At 40.0% G+C, this 16,010-nt stretch overlaps 1 protein-coding gene across 1 annotated transcript; it reads left to right on the top strand.

Annotated features, from left to right (window-relative positions):
• sh3yl1 (SH3 and SYLF domain containing 1) lies at positions 1-15,836 on the top strand. Its single transcript, XM_055008331.1, has 11 exons — positions 1-140; positions 2,583-2,693; positions 2,768-2,881; positions 8,214-8,278; positions 9,649-9,761; positions 10,940-11,068; positions 11,142-11,286; positions 12,296-12,368; positions 12,459-12,518; positions 13,288-13,320; positions 14,573-15,836. Coding segments are annotated over exons 1-11 (1,053 nt in total). The 5' UTR covers positions 1-139; the 3' UTR covers positions 14,782-15,836.
• The last annotated feature ends 174 nt before the right edge of the window (positions 15,837-16,010 follow it).

Raw genomic sequence — 16,010 nt, 5'->3', positions numbered from 1 at the left:
CTCCCGCGGCTGTGAGCTCGCGCAGTTTGCGGCTGCTCCGAGAGTCAGGTGAGGCGGAAGTGAAGAGGAGCGGAGAGAGGCTCGCGCGGCTCACCTGTCGGCAGGTAGACATCTAGAGGAGCAGCAGGGGAAGGAGAACAGTAAGTGGAGCAGGGTTCTGTTGTTCTGGGTTCCACCGGGGCTCGTTCTGGGTCCGGTTCTGGTTCTAGTTCTCAGAGTCCAGTCCAGTGGTTCAACGTGCGGGTGGAGGCCCTCCAGAGGGTCCAGGAGGAACTAACAGGAAGTAGTTCAGCAGCAAATTAAAGGTTTAATCTGTGTTTTTAAGATTTATACAGATTTTATTGTTATTTTCTCTAAATATTTAATATTTTATTTGCTCTTATTTTAAACATTTTATTGATGCATTTCAGACTTTCTGTGTTTTTCAATCATTTTAGTCATTTTTGTACATTTTATTGATGTTCTTTGGACCTCTTCCTATCATTTAAGATGATTTCAGCAGAATACTGAATAATAATAATAATAATAATAATAATAATAATAATAATAATAATAATGACTAATAACAATAATAATAATGATAATACTGAATAATAATTAGTAACAATAATAATAATAGTAATTATATAGATTTTACTGTTGAATTTAGTAAATTTTCTATCCATCTGATTCATATTTTTCAGACATTTTTTTGAGAATATCAGCAGATTTCCAAACATTTATTTTTTGCAACGTTTTTCTGAAAATCATTTATTTTGTTATCGACTTTTAAAAATGCATTTCATTGATTTTTCATTTCAAGTTTTATTAATGTGTTTTGAACGTTTTTCTGATGATTCATCAACATTTTTTTCTGCTTTTTTCAAAATACTTAGAGCCAAAATGACCACTAGGAATCTCCTCATTCGTGTCCAGAACCTCAGCAGCCAGTAACAGAACCTCCTTACTGAGGAGTAGACTGAAAGACTGAAGGAACCTCTGTGGAGACCACCTATAGAAACTACTGGTTCATGTCAAAACCGTCCCAAAGACCTCTTCATAAATAAGTAGAACCTAAGCTCTCACTGCAGCCTTCTCAGAAATGTATAGAACCTCTTTGTTCACAGCTAGAACAATTTAAAAAGACACAGAACCTCTTCCATAACCAACCAATCCGCTTTGTAGACGCTAGAAACTAAAATATCTCCACAAAGTTCTCTAGATTCTCTTTGGAACACCAATAGAACATCCTTCTATGTGACAAGAAGGTCCTCAGACGCATGTAGAACCTCTATTTAGGACTAGAACTCTGTAAAAAGACACAGAACCTCTTCAATAACCAACCAACCTGCCTTGTAGATGACTAGAAACTAAAATATCTCTACATAGTTCTCAAGAATCTCTTCGGAACACCAATAGAACCTCCTTCTACATGACAAGAGGGACCTCAGTCACCTGTAGAACCTCTATTTAGGACTAGAACCTTGGAAAAAGACACAGAACCTCTTCAATAACCAACCAATCCACCTTGTAGATGACTAGAAACTAAAATATCTCAACATAGTCCTCTAGAATCTCGTCATTCACCTATAGAACCTCCTTATTCACGTCTAGAACCCTTTAAAAAGACCCGTAGAAACATTTAAAGGCCTGTGAATCCACTCTGTAGATGACTAGAACCCACTGGAGTTGTTCCCTTGGCTGTGGGTTGTTTCCGGGTGGATCCTTGGTGTTTGGGAACTCATCCAGGCCGTGGGAACTATGAGGACTGTGGTTCTAGTGGGAACCAGTGTGTTCTGCTGTGGATGTGGCCTCGGTGCTGTCATGTTTCAGGAATGTGCTGCTGCTGCTGAACAGGATCTGAACCTGTCTGACAGAGAGAACGCAGAACAACGGCAGCTCATCTGTTTGCTTTCAGGTTCTAATGTTTAGATGAGAGGATCTTAAACAGTCGAGGTTCTACTCAGTAAGTCTGTTTAGGTCCGAACACGTTTTAGTTTCACCTGGAAGTTCAGCAGCTTTCTGACACTTAGTGGTTGTTTTCTTTATTTTTTTTCTGTCTGTTTGTGGTTGTTTTGTGTCTCTTTGTGTTGGTTTTGTGTCTCTTTGTGGTCGTTTTGTGTCTCTGTGGTTGTTTTGTGTCTCTTTGTGGTTGTTTTTCTCTCATTGTGGCTGTTTGGTGTGTCTTCGTGGTTTAATTTTTCTCTATTTCTATCATTTCTTTATTTAGTCTTCTGTAAAAATGGCTGCAGCTGAATAAACAGATATTTTCTGCTTTTTTTGGTTTAATGGGACAGAAATCGTTTGTGTCTTTGTGGTTTTGAACTGTTGTCGGATGAAACAAGTCCAGCTATTGAGTGTTCTTTGCTTGTGCAACTGTTCTTCATGGACATGAATCGCAGCAGATAGTTGGATCAATGATGTTCTGTCAGTGTGGAGGATGAATGAGGGTTCTGAACAAGGCTGCGAGTGTCGGACGGTTTGAGGAAGTTTTTTTTGCTGCAGATGGAGATAAGATTAGAGAACAAGGCGCTCATTGATGGTTGAAAGGTGAAGCTTTCCCAGTTAATGCCTCCTACAGCAGCAGAGCGTTGTCTTCGCAGTGAGCAACCCCATCCCGTCCAACCTCAAGTCCGAGGCCAAGAAAGCCGCCAAGATCCTGAGAGAGTTCACCGAGATCTCCAACCGGAACGGACCGGACAAGCTCATCCCCGGTAGGACCAGTAGGACCACTTCCTCCTGGAGATCTGGAATGTGCACTCTAACGTGCACTCTGTCTGTGTTGCAGCTCATGTCATCGCCAAGGCCGAGGGTTTGGCCATCATCTCCGTCATCAAGGCCGGGTTCATGATCACCGCCAGAGGAGGCAGCGGCATCGTCATCGCCAGACTCCCCGACAGACGTAAGGAAGTCCAGGGATTCCTCTAGAGGGTTCTGTTCTGTTTGGTTCTGTTTGGTTCTGTTCTGTTCTGTTTGGTTCTGTTGTTGTGGTGTCTTTTTGTCTTTTCATGTCTTGTCACCTCATCAGACCTTGTCATTATTTCTCGTTGTTTCATCTCATTGTCTCATCCTGTATCTCATCTTGTTGTCTTGTTGTCTCGTCTCATCTCGTTGTCTCGTCTCGTCTCGTCTCGTTGTCTCGTCTCATTGTCTCATCTCATCGTCTCATTGTCTCGTCTTGTTGTCTTGTTGTCTTGTTATCTCGTCTCATCTCGTCTCGTCTCGTCTTGTTGTCTCATTGTCTCGTTGTCTCGTTGTCTTGTTGTATTATTGTGTCGTCTCGTTGTCTTATTGTCTTGTATTGTTGTCTTGTTGTCTTGTATTGTTGTCTTGTTGTCTCATTTTGTTGTCTTGTTGTCTCGTCTTGTTGTCTTGTTGTGTCCTCTGTCTCCCTGACAGACGTACGGCTGTAAAATCAAAGCTTCTCTCAATGGAGTTCAAACTGTTCGATTCTGTTATGTCTTCTTGTTTGTTTCATTTTGTGTTTTGTCTTCTTGTGTCTTGTGTCTTTTCTTGGTGCCTTGTGTCTTTTCTTGTTGTCTTGTGTTGTTACATTGTGTTGTGTCTCAACTTATTGTGGTTTGACTCACATTGTATCTTGTCGTGTTGTGTCTTTTCTTTTTGTGTCTTTATGTGTTGTGTCTCATCTTGTTGTGCTTTGTCATGTTGCATCTTTTTGTGTCTTGTCTTGTGTGTTTTTTCATGTTGTGTCCAGTTTTGTGTCTTGTCTTGTTGTGTCTTTTCATGTTGCGTCCAGTCTTGTGTCTTGTCTTGTTGTCTTTGTGTCTTTTCATGTTGCGTCCAGTCTTGTGTCTTGTCTTGTTGTGTCTTTTCATGTTGCATCCAGTCTTGTGTCTTGTTGTCTTTGTGTCTTTTCATGTTGCGTCCAGTCTTGTGTCTTGTCTTGTTGTGTCTTTTCATGTTGCGTCCAGTCTTGTGTCTTGTCTTGTTGTGTCTTTTCATGTTGTGTCCAGTCTTGTGTCTTGTCTTGTTGTGTCTTTTCATGTTGCGTCCAGTCTTGTCTTGTTGTGTCTTTTCATGTTGCGTCCAGTCTTGTGTCTTGTTGTCTTTGTGTCTTTTCATGTTGCGTCCAGTCTTGTGTCTTGTCTTGTTGTCTTTTTGTCTTTTCATGTTGCATCCAGTCTTGTGTCTTGTCTTGTTGTCTTTGTGTCTTTTCATGTTGCGTCCAGTCTTGTGTCTTGTCTTGTTGTGTCTTTTCATGTTGCGTCCAGTCTTGTGTCTTGTTGTCTTTGTGTCTTTTCATGTTGCGTCCAGTCTTGTGTCTTGTCTTTGTGTCTTTTCATGTTACCTCCAGTCTTGTGTCTTGTTGTCTTTGTGTCTTTTCATGTTGCGTCCAGTCTTGTGTCTTGTTGTCTTTGTGTCTTTTCATGTTGCGTCCAGTCTTGTGTCTTGTCTTGTTGTCTTTTTGTCTTTTCATGTTGCATCCAGTCTTGTGTCTTGTCTTGTTGTCTTTGTGTCTTTTCATGTTGCGTCCAGTCTTGTGTCTTGTCTTGTTGTGTCTTTTCATGTTGCGTCCAGTCTTGTGTCTTGTTGTCTTTGTGTCTTTTCATGTTGCGTCCAGTCTTGTGTCTTGTCTTTGTGTCTTTTCATGTTGCGTCCAGTCTTGTGTCTTGTCTTGTTGTGTCTTTTCATGTTGCGTCCAGTCTTGTGTCTTGTTGTCTTTGTGTCTTTTCATGTTGCGTCCAGTCTTGTGTCTTGTCTTGTTGTGTCTTTTCATGTTGCGTCCAGTCTTGTGTCTTGTCTTGTTGTCTTTGTGTCTTTTCATTTTGCGTCCAGTCTTGTGTCTTGCCTTGTTGTGTCTTTTCATGTTGCATCCAGTCTTGTGTCTTGTTGTCTTTGTGTCTTTTCATGTTGCGTCCAGTCTTGTGTCTTGTCTTGTTGTCTTTTTGTCTTTTCATTTTGCATCCAGTCTTGTGTCTTGTCTTGTCTTTGTCTTTTCATTTTGCATCCAGTCTTGTGTCTTGTCTTGTCTTTGTGTCTTTTCATGTTGCGTCCAGTCTTGTGTCTTGTTGTCTTTGTGTCTTTTCATGTTGCGTCCAGTCTTGTGTCTTGTCTTGTTGTCTTTTTGTCTTTTCATTTTGCATCCAGTCTTGTGTCTTGTCTTGTCTTTGTCTTTTCATGTTGCGTCCAGTCTTGTGTCTTGTTGTCTTTGTGTCTTTTCATGTTGCCTCCAGTCTTGTCTTGTTGTCTTTGTGTCTTTTCATGTTGCGTTCAGTCTTGTGTCTTGTTGTCTTTGTGTCTTTTCATGTTGCGTCCAGTCTTGTGTCTTGTCTTGTTGTGTCTTTTCATGTTGCGTCCAGTCTTGTGTCTTGTCTTGTTGTGTCTTTTCATCTTGTGTCCAGTCTTGTGTCTTGTCTTGTTGTGTCTTTTCATGTTGTGTCCAGTCTTGTCTTGTTGTGTCTTTTCATGTTGCGTCCAGTCTTGTGTCTTGTTGTCTTTGTGTCTTTTCATGTTGCGTCCAGTCTTGTGTCTTGTCTTGTTGTCTTTTTGTCTTTTCATGTTGCATCCAGTCTTGTGTCTTGTCTTATTGTCTTTGTGTCTTTTCATGTTGCGTCCAGTCTTGTGTCTTGTCTTGTTGTGTCTTTTCATGTTGCGTCCAGTCTTGTGTCTTGTCTTGTTGTCTTTGTGTCTTTTCATGTTGCGTCCAGTCTTGTGTCTTGTCTTTGTGTCTTTTCATGTTGCGTCCAGTCTTGTGTCTTGTCTTGTTGTGTCTTTTCATGTTGCGTCCAGTCTTGTGTCTTGTTGTCTTTGTGTCTTTTCATGTTGCGTCCAGTCTTGTGTCTTGTTGTCTTTGTGTCTTTTCATGTTGCGTCCAGTCTTGTGTCTTGTCTTGTTGTCTTTTTGTCTTTTCATTTTGCATCCAGTCTTGTGTCTTGTCTTGTCTTTGTCTTTTCATGTTGCGTCCAGTCTTGTGTCTTGTTGTCTTTGTGTCTTTTCATGTTGCCTCCAGTCTTGTCTTGTTGTCTTTGTGTCTTTTCATGTTGCGTTCAGTCTTGTGTCTTGTTGTCTTTGTGTCTTTTCATGTTGCGTCCAGTCTTGTGTCTTGTCTTGTTGTGTCTTTTCATGTTGCGTCCAGTCTTGTGTCTTGTCTTGTTGTGTCTTTTCATCTTGTGTCCAGTCTTGTGTCTTGTCTTGTTGTGTCTTTTCATGTTGTGTCCAGTCTTGTCTTGTTGTGTCTTTTCATGTTGCGTCCAGTCTTGTGTCTTGTTGTCTTTGTGTCTTTTCATGTTGCGTCCAGTCTTGTGTCTTGTCTTGTTGTCTTTTTGTCTTTTCATGTTGCATCCAGTCTTGTGTCTTGTCTTATTGTCTTTGTGTCTTTTCATGTTGCGTCCAGTCTTGTGTCTTGTCTTGTTGTGTCTTTTCATGTTGCGTCCAGTCTTGTGTCTTGTCTTGTTGTCTTTGTGTCTTTTCATGTTGCGTCCAGTCTTGTGTCTTGTTGTCTTTGTGTCTTTTCATTTTGCGTCCAGTCTTGTGTCTTGTCTTGTTGTGTCTTTTCATGTTGCGTCCAGTCTTGTGTCTTGTCTTGTTGTCTTTGTGTCTTTTCATTTTGCGTCCAGTCTTGTGTCTTGTCTTGTTGTGTCTTTTCATGTTGCATCCAGTCTTGTGTCTTGTTGTCTTTGTGTCTTTTCATGTTGCGTCCAGTCTTGTGTCTTGTCTTGTTGTGTCTTTTCATGTTGTGTCCAGTCTTGTGTCTTGTCTTGTTGTGTCTTTTCATGTTGCGTCCAGTCTTGTGTCTTGTCTTGTTGTGTCTTTTCATGTTGCGTCCAGTCTTGTGTCTTGTTGTCTTTGTGTCTTTTCATGTTGCGTCCAGTCTTGTGTCTTGTCTTGTTGTCTTTTCTTCTTTTCATTTTGCATCCAGTCTTGTGTCTTGTCTTGTCTTTGTCTTTTCATGTTGCGTCCAGTCTTGTGTCTTGTTGTCTTTGTGTCTTTTCATGTTGCATCCAGTCTTGTCTTGTTGTCTTTGTGTCTTTTCATGTTGCGTTCAGTCTTGTGTCTTGTTGTCTTTGTGTCTTTTCATGTTGCGTCCAGTCTTGTGTCTTGTCTTGTTGTCTTTTTGTCTTTTCATGTTGCATCCAGTCTTGTGTCTTGTCTTGTTGTCTTTGTGTCTTTTCATGTTGCGTCCAGTCTTGTGTCTTGTCTTGTTGTGTCTTTTCATGTTGCATCCAGTCTTGTGTCTTGTTGTCTTTGTGTCTTTTCATGTTGCGTCCAGTCTTGTGTCTTGTCTTGTTGTGTCTTTTCATGTTGTGTCCAGTCTTGTGTCTTGTCTTGTTGTGTCTTTTCATGTTGCGTCCAGTCTTGTGTCTTGTCTTGTTGTGTCTTTTCATGTTGCGTCCAGTCTTGTGTCTTGTTGTCTTTGTGTCTTTTCATGTTGCGTCCAGTCTTGTGTCTTGTCTTGTTGTCTTTTTGTCTTTTCATTTTGCATCCAGTCTTGTGTCTTGTCTTGTCTTTGTCTTTTCATGTTGCGTCCAGTCTTGTGTCTTGTTGTCTTTGTGTCTTTTCATGTTGCGTCCAGTCTTGTCTTGTTGTCTTTGTGTCTTTTCATGTTGCTTTCAGTCTTATGTCTTGTTGTCTTTGTGTCTTTTCATGTTGCATCCAGTCTTGTGTCTTGTCTTGTTGTGTCTTTTCATGTTGTGTCCAGTCTTGTGTCTTGTCTTGTTGTGTCTTTTCATGTTGCATCCAGTCTTGTGTCTTGTTGTCTTTGTGTCTTTACATGTTGTGTCCAGTCTTGTGTCTTGTCTTGTCGTGTCTTTCCATGTTGTGTCCAGTCTTGTATCTTGTCTTGTTGTCTTTGTGTCTTTTCATGTCGCGTCTAGTCTTGTGTCTTGTCTTGTTGTGTCTTTTCATGTTGCGTCCAGTCTTGTGTCTTGTCACTGAGTCTTGTGTTGTTTTGTCGTGTCCTCTGTTGTGTTGGTCCCTGTCCTGGTCTGTCTCTTGGACCTTCCTGTGTCCCACAGTAACCTCACTGCTCTTGTTGTTGTTGCCCTGCGTTGCTGCGGTAACGGCCGTCCCCACGGCGCTGGGCTCGTACTGCAGTCAGCTGAGGCGTCGGGTGTTTCACGGCAGCTGGCAGATGTTGCGGTTTGATGCGCTGCCAGAAATCTGCTGCTGGTCTGCAGGCGAACCGTCGGTTTTCTGGATTTTCACATTAAAGCAGGACGCTGGACCCAAACGGCTGATCTGGAGGGCTTCTCTGTGTGTCTCTGTGTGTCCAGGGTGGTCGGCACCTTCGGCCATCGGCATCGCTGGTCTGGGCGGAGGCTTCGAGATCGGCGTGGAGGTGAGTCACTTCCTGGTTTAGTTTAGGAGAAAAAATAAAATCGATTGTGTAAATCATGAGTTCCAGATCGTTTAGTCTCTGTATGGTTGTTTGTGTCTCTTTGTCATTGTTTAGTGTCTCTTGTGGTTGTTTTGTGTCTCTTTGTGGTTGTTTTGTGGCTCTTTGTGGTTGTTTTACATGTCTTTGTGGTTGTCTTGCGTCTCTTTGTGGTCGTTTGTGTCTCTTTGTGGTCGTTTTGTGTCTGTGTGGTTGTTTTGTGTCTGTTTGTGGTCATTTTGTGTCTCTTTGTGGTTGTTTTGTGTCTCTTTGTGGTTGTTTTACATCTCTTTGTGGTTGTTTTGTGTCTCTTTGTGGTTGTTTTGTGTCTCTTTGTGGTTGTTTTGCATGTCTTTGTGGTCATCTTGTGTCTCTTTGTGGTTGTTTGTGTCTCTTTGTCGTTGTTTTACATCTCTTTGTGGTCATCTTGGGTCTCTTTGTGGTTGTTTGTGTCTCTTTGTGGTCGTTTTATGTCTTTGTGGTTGTTTGTGTCTCTTTGTGGTTGTTTGTGTCTGTTTGTGGTTGTTTTGTGTCTCTTTGTGGTTGTTTGTGTCTGTTTGTGGTTGTTTTGTGACTTTGTGGTTGTTTTGCATCTCTTTGTGGTTGTTTTGCATCTCTTTGTGGTTGTCTTGTGTCTGTTTGTGGTTGTTTGTGTCTCTTTGTGGTTATTTTTGAGTCTCTTTGTGGTTGTTTGTGTCTCTTTGTCGTTGTTTTACATCTCTTTGTGGTCATCTTGGGTCTCTTTGTGGTTATTTGTGTCTCTTTGTGGTCGTTTTGTGTCTTTGTGGTTGTTTGTGTCTCTTTGTGGTCGGTTTGTGTCTCTTTGTGGTTGTTTGTGTCTCTTTGTGTTTTTTTTGTCTCTTTGTGGTTGTTTTGTGTCTCTTTGTGGTGGTTTGGTGTCTCTTTGTGGTTGTTTTGTGTCTCTTTGTGGTTGTTTGTGTCTCGTCGTTGTTTTACATCTCTTTGTGGTCATCTTGTGTCTCTTTGTGGTTGTTTGTTGTCTCTTTGTGGTTGTTTTGTGTCTCTGTGATGGCTTGTGTCTCTTGTGGTTGTTTTGTGTCTCTTTGTAGTTGTTGAGTGTCTTTGTGGTTGTTTTGTGTCTCTTTGTGGTTGTTTGTGTCTCTTTGTAGTCATCTTGTGTCTCTTTTTGGTTGTTTGTGTCTCTTTGTGGTCGTTTTGTGTCTCTTTGTGATTGTTTTGTGTCTTTTTGTGGTTGTTTTGCGTTTCTTTGCATCTCTTTTGCTGTTGAATGCAGTGCTTTGCCCGTGTTCAGTCTGTCCTTGAAGGCACCACCTACCTGCTTAAATCACATCTGATTGGTCGGTTCCCTCCAGGTATCTGACCTGGTGATCATCCTGAACCAGCGCCGGGCCATCGAGGCGTTCACAAAGGGCGGGAACCTGACGCTGGGTGGGAACTGCACGGTGGCGGTGGGGCCGATGGGCCGGTAGGTGGAGCCTCACGAGGCGTTTGATGACAGTCTGTGTTTTCAGGCTTCCTGTGACTCGGCAGGTTATTTTTAGAAGGAGGAGGTCAGAGGCCTTTCAGGGCAGTTCAACAGGTTTAGGAGCACATGTGTCGGCAGGTGTGTGTGGGAGGGGCCAGTTATGTGGCTCCCAGGTGAATGATGACATCAGCAGGAGCCGGATCATGAACACCTGCAGGCAGATGCCACAAACCAGGACATTCTACAGTGGTTTTGTGTCTTTTTGTGTCTCTTTGTAGTTGCTTAGTTTGTCTTTGTGTATTTTTTTCCTAGTTTTCCATCATTTTCCATCCCTTTGTAACCATTTTTAGTCCCTTTGTGGTCGTTTTGCGTCGCTTTGTTGTTTTTGTAGTTCTTTTGCTTCTATTAGTTTTGCATCTTTATGTGGTTGTTGTGTGTCTGTTAGTTGTTTCATTTTGTGTATCTTCTTTTCATTCTCTGAAACCAACACAAGCTTCCACAAACGTGTGTGTGTGTTTTTTGTGACGAGATGAATGTTGTGTCTCCAGTTAAGACCAGAACAGCAGAGGACTCAGGATCCTGCCCTGTGGAACACCACTAACCCTAATCCCAGCCCCATAACTCTCACCCCCTAACTCTAACACTAACCCAAACTCTACTACCCCTACTACTCCTACTCCTACTACCCCTACTTGCCCTACTAACCCCTACTACTCCTACTACCCCTACTAGCCCTACTAACCCCTACTACCCCTACTAATCCTACTACCCTACTACCCCTACTAACCCTACCAACCCTACTAACCCTACTAGCCCTACTAACCCTACTAACCCTACTAACCCTACTAGCCCTACTAGCCCTACTAACCCTACTAACCCTACTAACCCTACCAACCCTACCAACCCTACTAGCCCTACTAACCCCTACTACCCCTACTAACCCTACTAGCCCTACTAACCCTACTAACCCTACTAACCCTACTACCCCTACTAACCCTACCAACCCTACTAACCCTACTAACCCTACTACCCCTACTAACTCTACTAACCCTACTAACCCTACCAACCCTACCAACCCTACTACCCCTACTAACCCTACTAACCCTACTAACCCTACCTGCTCTTTTAATGGATTCATGTGTTGTTGTCGTGACGTTGAGGTGACATGTTCTCATCAGGAACGTGGAGGCTGACGTGGCTCTGCGCAGCACGGCGGCAGTCTTCACCTACTGCAGGTCCAGAGGGTTGTTTGCTGGGATTTCTCTGGAGGGATCCTACCTGATCGAACGCAAAGAGACCAACCGCAAGTACGAAGATAACCACCACCTTCGTAGCTCCCTTCTTCAAGTCCAAATCTTTAACCGAGTCATCCCATCGCAGGTTCTATGGCCAGGACATCCGAGCGTCGGCCATTCTGAACGGAGACGTGGAGCTGCCGTCGGAGTGCTACGACCTCTACCACATCCTGGATGCCTACGCCGAGGCCTACACCGCAGACTGGACCAGCAAGAACCCCAGGGTGAAGGTGGTGGACAGTCTTTACTTCCTGTTGGTGGTCCCCCTGGGGATATTTAGCATCTGTTGGACTTTGTGGTTGTTTTTGTCGTCATCTTGCATCTTTGGTTGGTAGTTTTGTGTTGCTTTGCATCCCACTGTGGGCAGTTTATGACAGTTATGGGCTGTTTTGTAGTTTTGTATAGTTTCTGTCGTCATTTTCTGTCTCCTCCAGATGGTCCATTTTTATCCAGTTTGCATCAATTTGTAGTTATTTTGTGTGTATTTTTTGTCCCTTTGTGTTTTTGTGTGGTAATTTTGTGCCCCTTTGTGGTCATTTAACATCTATTCATGCTTGTTTTGCATCACTTTTTAGTCTTTTGCTTCCATTTTTTGGCCATTTTGTGTCCATTTGTGGTCATTTTGTGTTGCCTTGAGGTTGTTTTGCATCTATTTTTCTTCATTTTGCATCAATTTGCAGTCATTTTGTGTGTTTGTTTGGTAATTTTGTATTTATTTTGTGCCCCTTTGTGGTCATTTAACATCTATTTGTGGTTGTTTTGGATCATTCTAGTCTTTTGCATCCCATTGTGGCCATTTTCTGTGCCTTTTTTGGATATTTCGCTCCGTTTTTTAGTCATTTTGCGTCCTTGTTTTGTTATTTTATGTTCGATTTGTGGTTGTTTATATTCCTTTGTGGTCATTTTGTGTTCCTTTTGTCTTTTTTTTTGTTTTTTTGTGCCCCTTTGTGGTAATTTAAAATCTTTTTGTGGTTGTTTTGGATCACTTTTAGTTTTTGCTTCCCTTTGGGGCTGTTGTCTGTGTCTTTTTTTGGATATTTCGCACTTTTTAGTCATTTTGCATCCTTGTTTTGTCGTTTTTCTTTTGATTTATGTTTGTTTGTGGTTGTTTACGTTCACTTTTGGTCATTTTGTGTCTCTTTTTGGTCATTTTGTGTCTCTTCGGGGTCATTTAACATCTCTCTGTGGTGGTTTTGGATCACAGTTGTGCATTTCATTTAGTTTTCTGTTCGTCTCCAGTCGGTTCCTCCGTCCAGACCTCCAGCTCCTCCACAGCAGAGACCTCCCAGCAGCTTCCAGCAGCCGGCCGCCGGTAAACATCCTGCTGTTTGTTGTTGTTGTTGTTTGTTTGTTTGTTTATGGTGTAAACAATCTGCAGTGACATCTGTGTTTGTGGTCGCAGGAGCAGCAAGCAAAAACTCCCTCTACCCGAGCATCTCCATCTACAAATCTGAAACCCCTGGTGAGTCCTTTCTTCTTCAGGTTCAGATTAGAACCTGGCTTAGATTAGAATCAGGTTTAGATTAGAATCAATGCTAGATTAGAATCAATGCTAGATTAGAATCTGCTTTAGATTTGAATCGGGTTTAAATTAGAATCTGGTTTCGATTAGAATCAGGTTTAGATTAGAATCAGGTTTAGATTAGAATCTGGTTTGGATTAGAATCTGGTTTAGATTAGATTCAAATCTAGATTAAAATCTGGTTTAGATTAGAATCAGGTTTAGATTAGAATCAAATCTAGATCAGAATCAGGTTTAGATTAGAATCAAATCTAGATTAGAATCAGGTTGAGATTAGAATCAGGTTTAGATTAGAATCTGGTTTGGTTAGAATCAAATCTAGATTAGAATCAGGTTTCAGGGTTTGTGAATGAATCCTGAGCTCTGAAGTGTAATTACTGACGTCATTAATCTTTGTCTCATTAATAGTCCTCTGTGTGCATGTTTGTTTTCCTTACGATGTGGGGACGTCTGCGCTCTCACTCAGCTGCTTTATGGGGACTGTTTATCTTTACAGGTCCTCAGGAGGTAAATCATCATATTTTAGGGTGATGATGTGGTTAAAAGTTGGAGAAACTGATGTGAATGCTCTGAAATGTTGGAAACACACATACAGTGTTGTTTTAAATCAGCGCTGTTGCTCCCTCTGGTGTCCACCGCTACAACTACTGCAACACTGACTGTTTTTATTTTACACAATGTCGTGCTTCATGTTTCCTTTTTATTTCAGGTCAGTTCGTCTCCAGAAATTCTCAGAACTCCAGTAAGAAACCTCACATTTAACACAAACACAAATTAAATATGTGTCCAGGATTATAATTCTAATAATAGTCTGAAATATCTGTGTTAAGATAATTTGGACTTTCTTTCTTTCAGTATTTTATATTTACAGTAGCAGAGGGTTTATAGATGCTTTAAAATATCTTGTAACTCTTTTTTATTATCTATTACATATTTTATTATCTATGTATAATTAAACAATGGGGTAAAAATACAAATTTCTAAATTAAGAGATCGACTTTTCCATTGTAGTTTTATAAAGAATTGTATTTTGTATTATTTCATGTGCTCTAATAATTAAATTGTGTAAACTCTGTTTCCAATGCATATTAATATGGTTGACAAAAAGTACATATTTTTGTTAATTTTCCAAGTTTATATACAGACACAATAAAAAAAACACATATGTGAAACAGAGATCTTTTATCTGTGTTTGAATTAAAAATTAGTTTATAAAATAAATTATTCAAATCAGCAACACTTTTTTATTATTGCAGATATTTAGTATAATATATAAAAATGCGTATTTTTACAAAATACTTCAGCACATATATATTAAATATGATATTTAATTTAATAATATGATATTAAATTTAAAAAAACAATGAAATTAAAAATAAATATTTCATAGATATTAACTGATTTATTGAAAATTTTCAATTTTATAAAATATCAATATAATATTTAAAGGAAATTTTTGTGTATTAAGAATTGAAAATCCAGTTTTTTACAGATTCTTTGTGGTTGTTTTTACAGATATTTAGTAAAATCACACACAAACAAAACTAACTGAGATGCTAACCAGTAAAACTGTAACAAACGACAATTATTAAATGTATAAAAATATGATTTTCTTCTTCCTTTACAGCATTTGACTATAAAGTAAGACTGTTTTTTACAATATTTAAATCAGAATAATGATTCTGCAGACATCTGTTATTTTAAAGACATTCATGCATGTTAGGGACTGAAAAGTGTTAAATTATTTCATTTTTAGGCGTTTTATTTAGTCTGGCGTCGCTATTTTACAGTAGAATAATTAATACATATCTGATATTCTGCACTTAAAGTGATTATAAAGGTTTAATATCAAAGATTGTAAATAGTTTTAAAGATTCCAAACACACATAAAAATGAAAAACAAAAAATGAAAAAAACTGAGAAAAAAAGAACTTTTACACTCTATTCATGAGGTTTTAGTTTATTTTTTTTAATATGTTTTTATTTTCCTCCAGGTGGAGCGTCGTCAGTGGGCGGAGCAACCGGCCAGCTGGTCGTCACGGCAACCCACCCGTTCACGGGGCAGCAGCCCGGCGACCTGAGCTTCGTCCCCGGCGACCGGATCACCGTCATCACCAAGACCGAGTCCCAGTACGACTGGTGGGAGGGCCGGCTGGAGGACGGACGCGTCGGCATCTTCCCCGCAAACTTTGTCTCATTCTGACAGCGTGGCCCGGTGGAGGAACTGCAGCCGAACAAATACCAAACAAACACCGCAAGACTTCTGGTAACGAGTTTAAGATTTAAAACTAAATTCACCTGCATCTGTTGAGAGAATTATTTAGTAGATTTAGTTGTTATCATTGAAGAAAAACACATTTTTTAAAATCATTATTTACAAAAATTTGTTTAAAACAGTAAATGTTCACGAGTTTCTAAACAAAGCCTTAAATATTGCCTGAAAGTGTGTAAATATTTGCATGAATTAACAAACGTGATGCTAATTATTCACTAAAACTTCTAGTAGATGGTTGTAAATGTGATCATTTCTAGGTTGGAGACAAAACACATTTGATGGAGTTTTTAATGTTACAGACCAAATCCACAGGTGACAAATTTAGTCATTTCCTAGAAAGAACCATGTAATTTGGTACAAAATTCAGAGACATTTTGAGTTACAGCTTCAATTAAACCAAAGCAAATATTGTTATTATAAATTTACCACCAGAAACATCACTTTGTCATTTATTACTAATTTAATAGAGCTGTATTTACACAGATCTGACATTTCTACATATTCAGTACCAACCAGAAGACTCTGGAGCTACGTTAGCTTCAAAAGAATCAGATTACATTTAGTTATTTCTGATGTTAGTTCATTTAAAACCAACAGTTTCACTTGGATTTAGTTACGTTAATATTAAAAAAGATGCAAAAAGCTGAAAATATTTCAACTTCACAACAAAGTTCACAGCTGTTTGTTATTTACAAATGATGATGACATAAAGACGTTTACAGCCTGATGAAGGTTTCTGGAGAGAATTTACCTTAAATATCAGAGAAAATATTCTCTTTTTCTTTCCTGTATTTTCAGATATGTTGACATAAAACAGTATTTCAGTCTTCTGTTACCTTTAAAAAGTTGTTTATTGACTCTTTTCTCTGTAGTTTTTATGTAACAGTGGTTTTTAAATGGCAGTGGGACTATTCTGTCATGAAAACAATAATGTGGTGTTTGGGGGATGTTTGGAGATCACGAATAAATCAAATTTATGAAAACCTTCCCTTGTTTTCATGCAATTTGTCAAAGAAGCGATTCAGAGTCGATTCACATCAGTTTCTCCGTGAGTCAAAGCTTGCCCAAAATAATGCAGAACTTCCAAAAAATGACAAAAAGTCAGAAACTTGCCAAAAATGGAACAAAAAAAAATTCAATTCAATTTTATTTATATA

Source organism: Amphiprion ocellaris, chromosome 24, assembly GCF_022539595.1.
Source record: "Amphiprion ocellaris isolate individual 3 ecotype Okinawa chromosome 24, ASM2253959v1, whole genome shotgun sequence".
NCBI lineage: Eukaryota > Metazoa > Chordata > Actinopteri > Pomacentridae > Amphiprion > Amphiprion ocellaris.
This window is presented reverse-complemented; position numbering and strand designations above follow the sequence as displayed.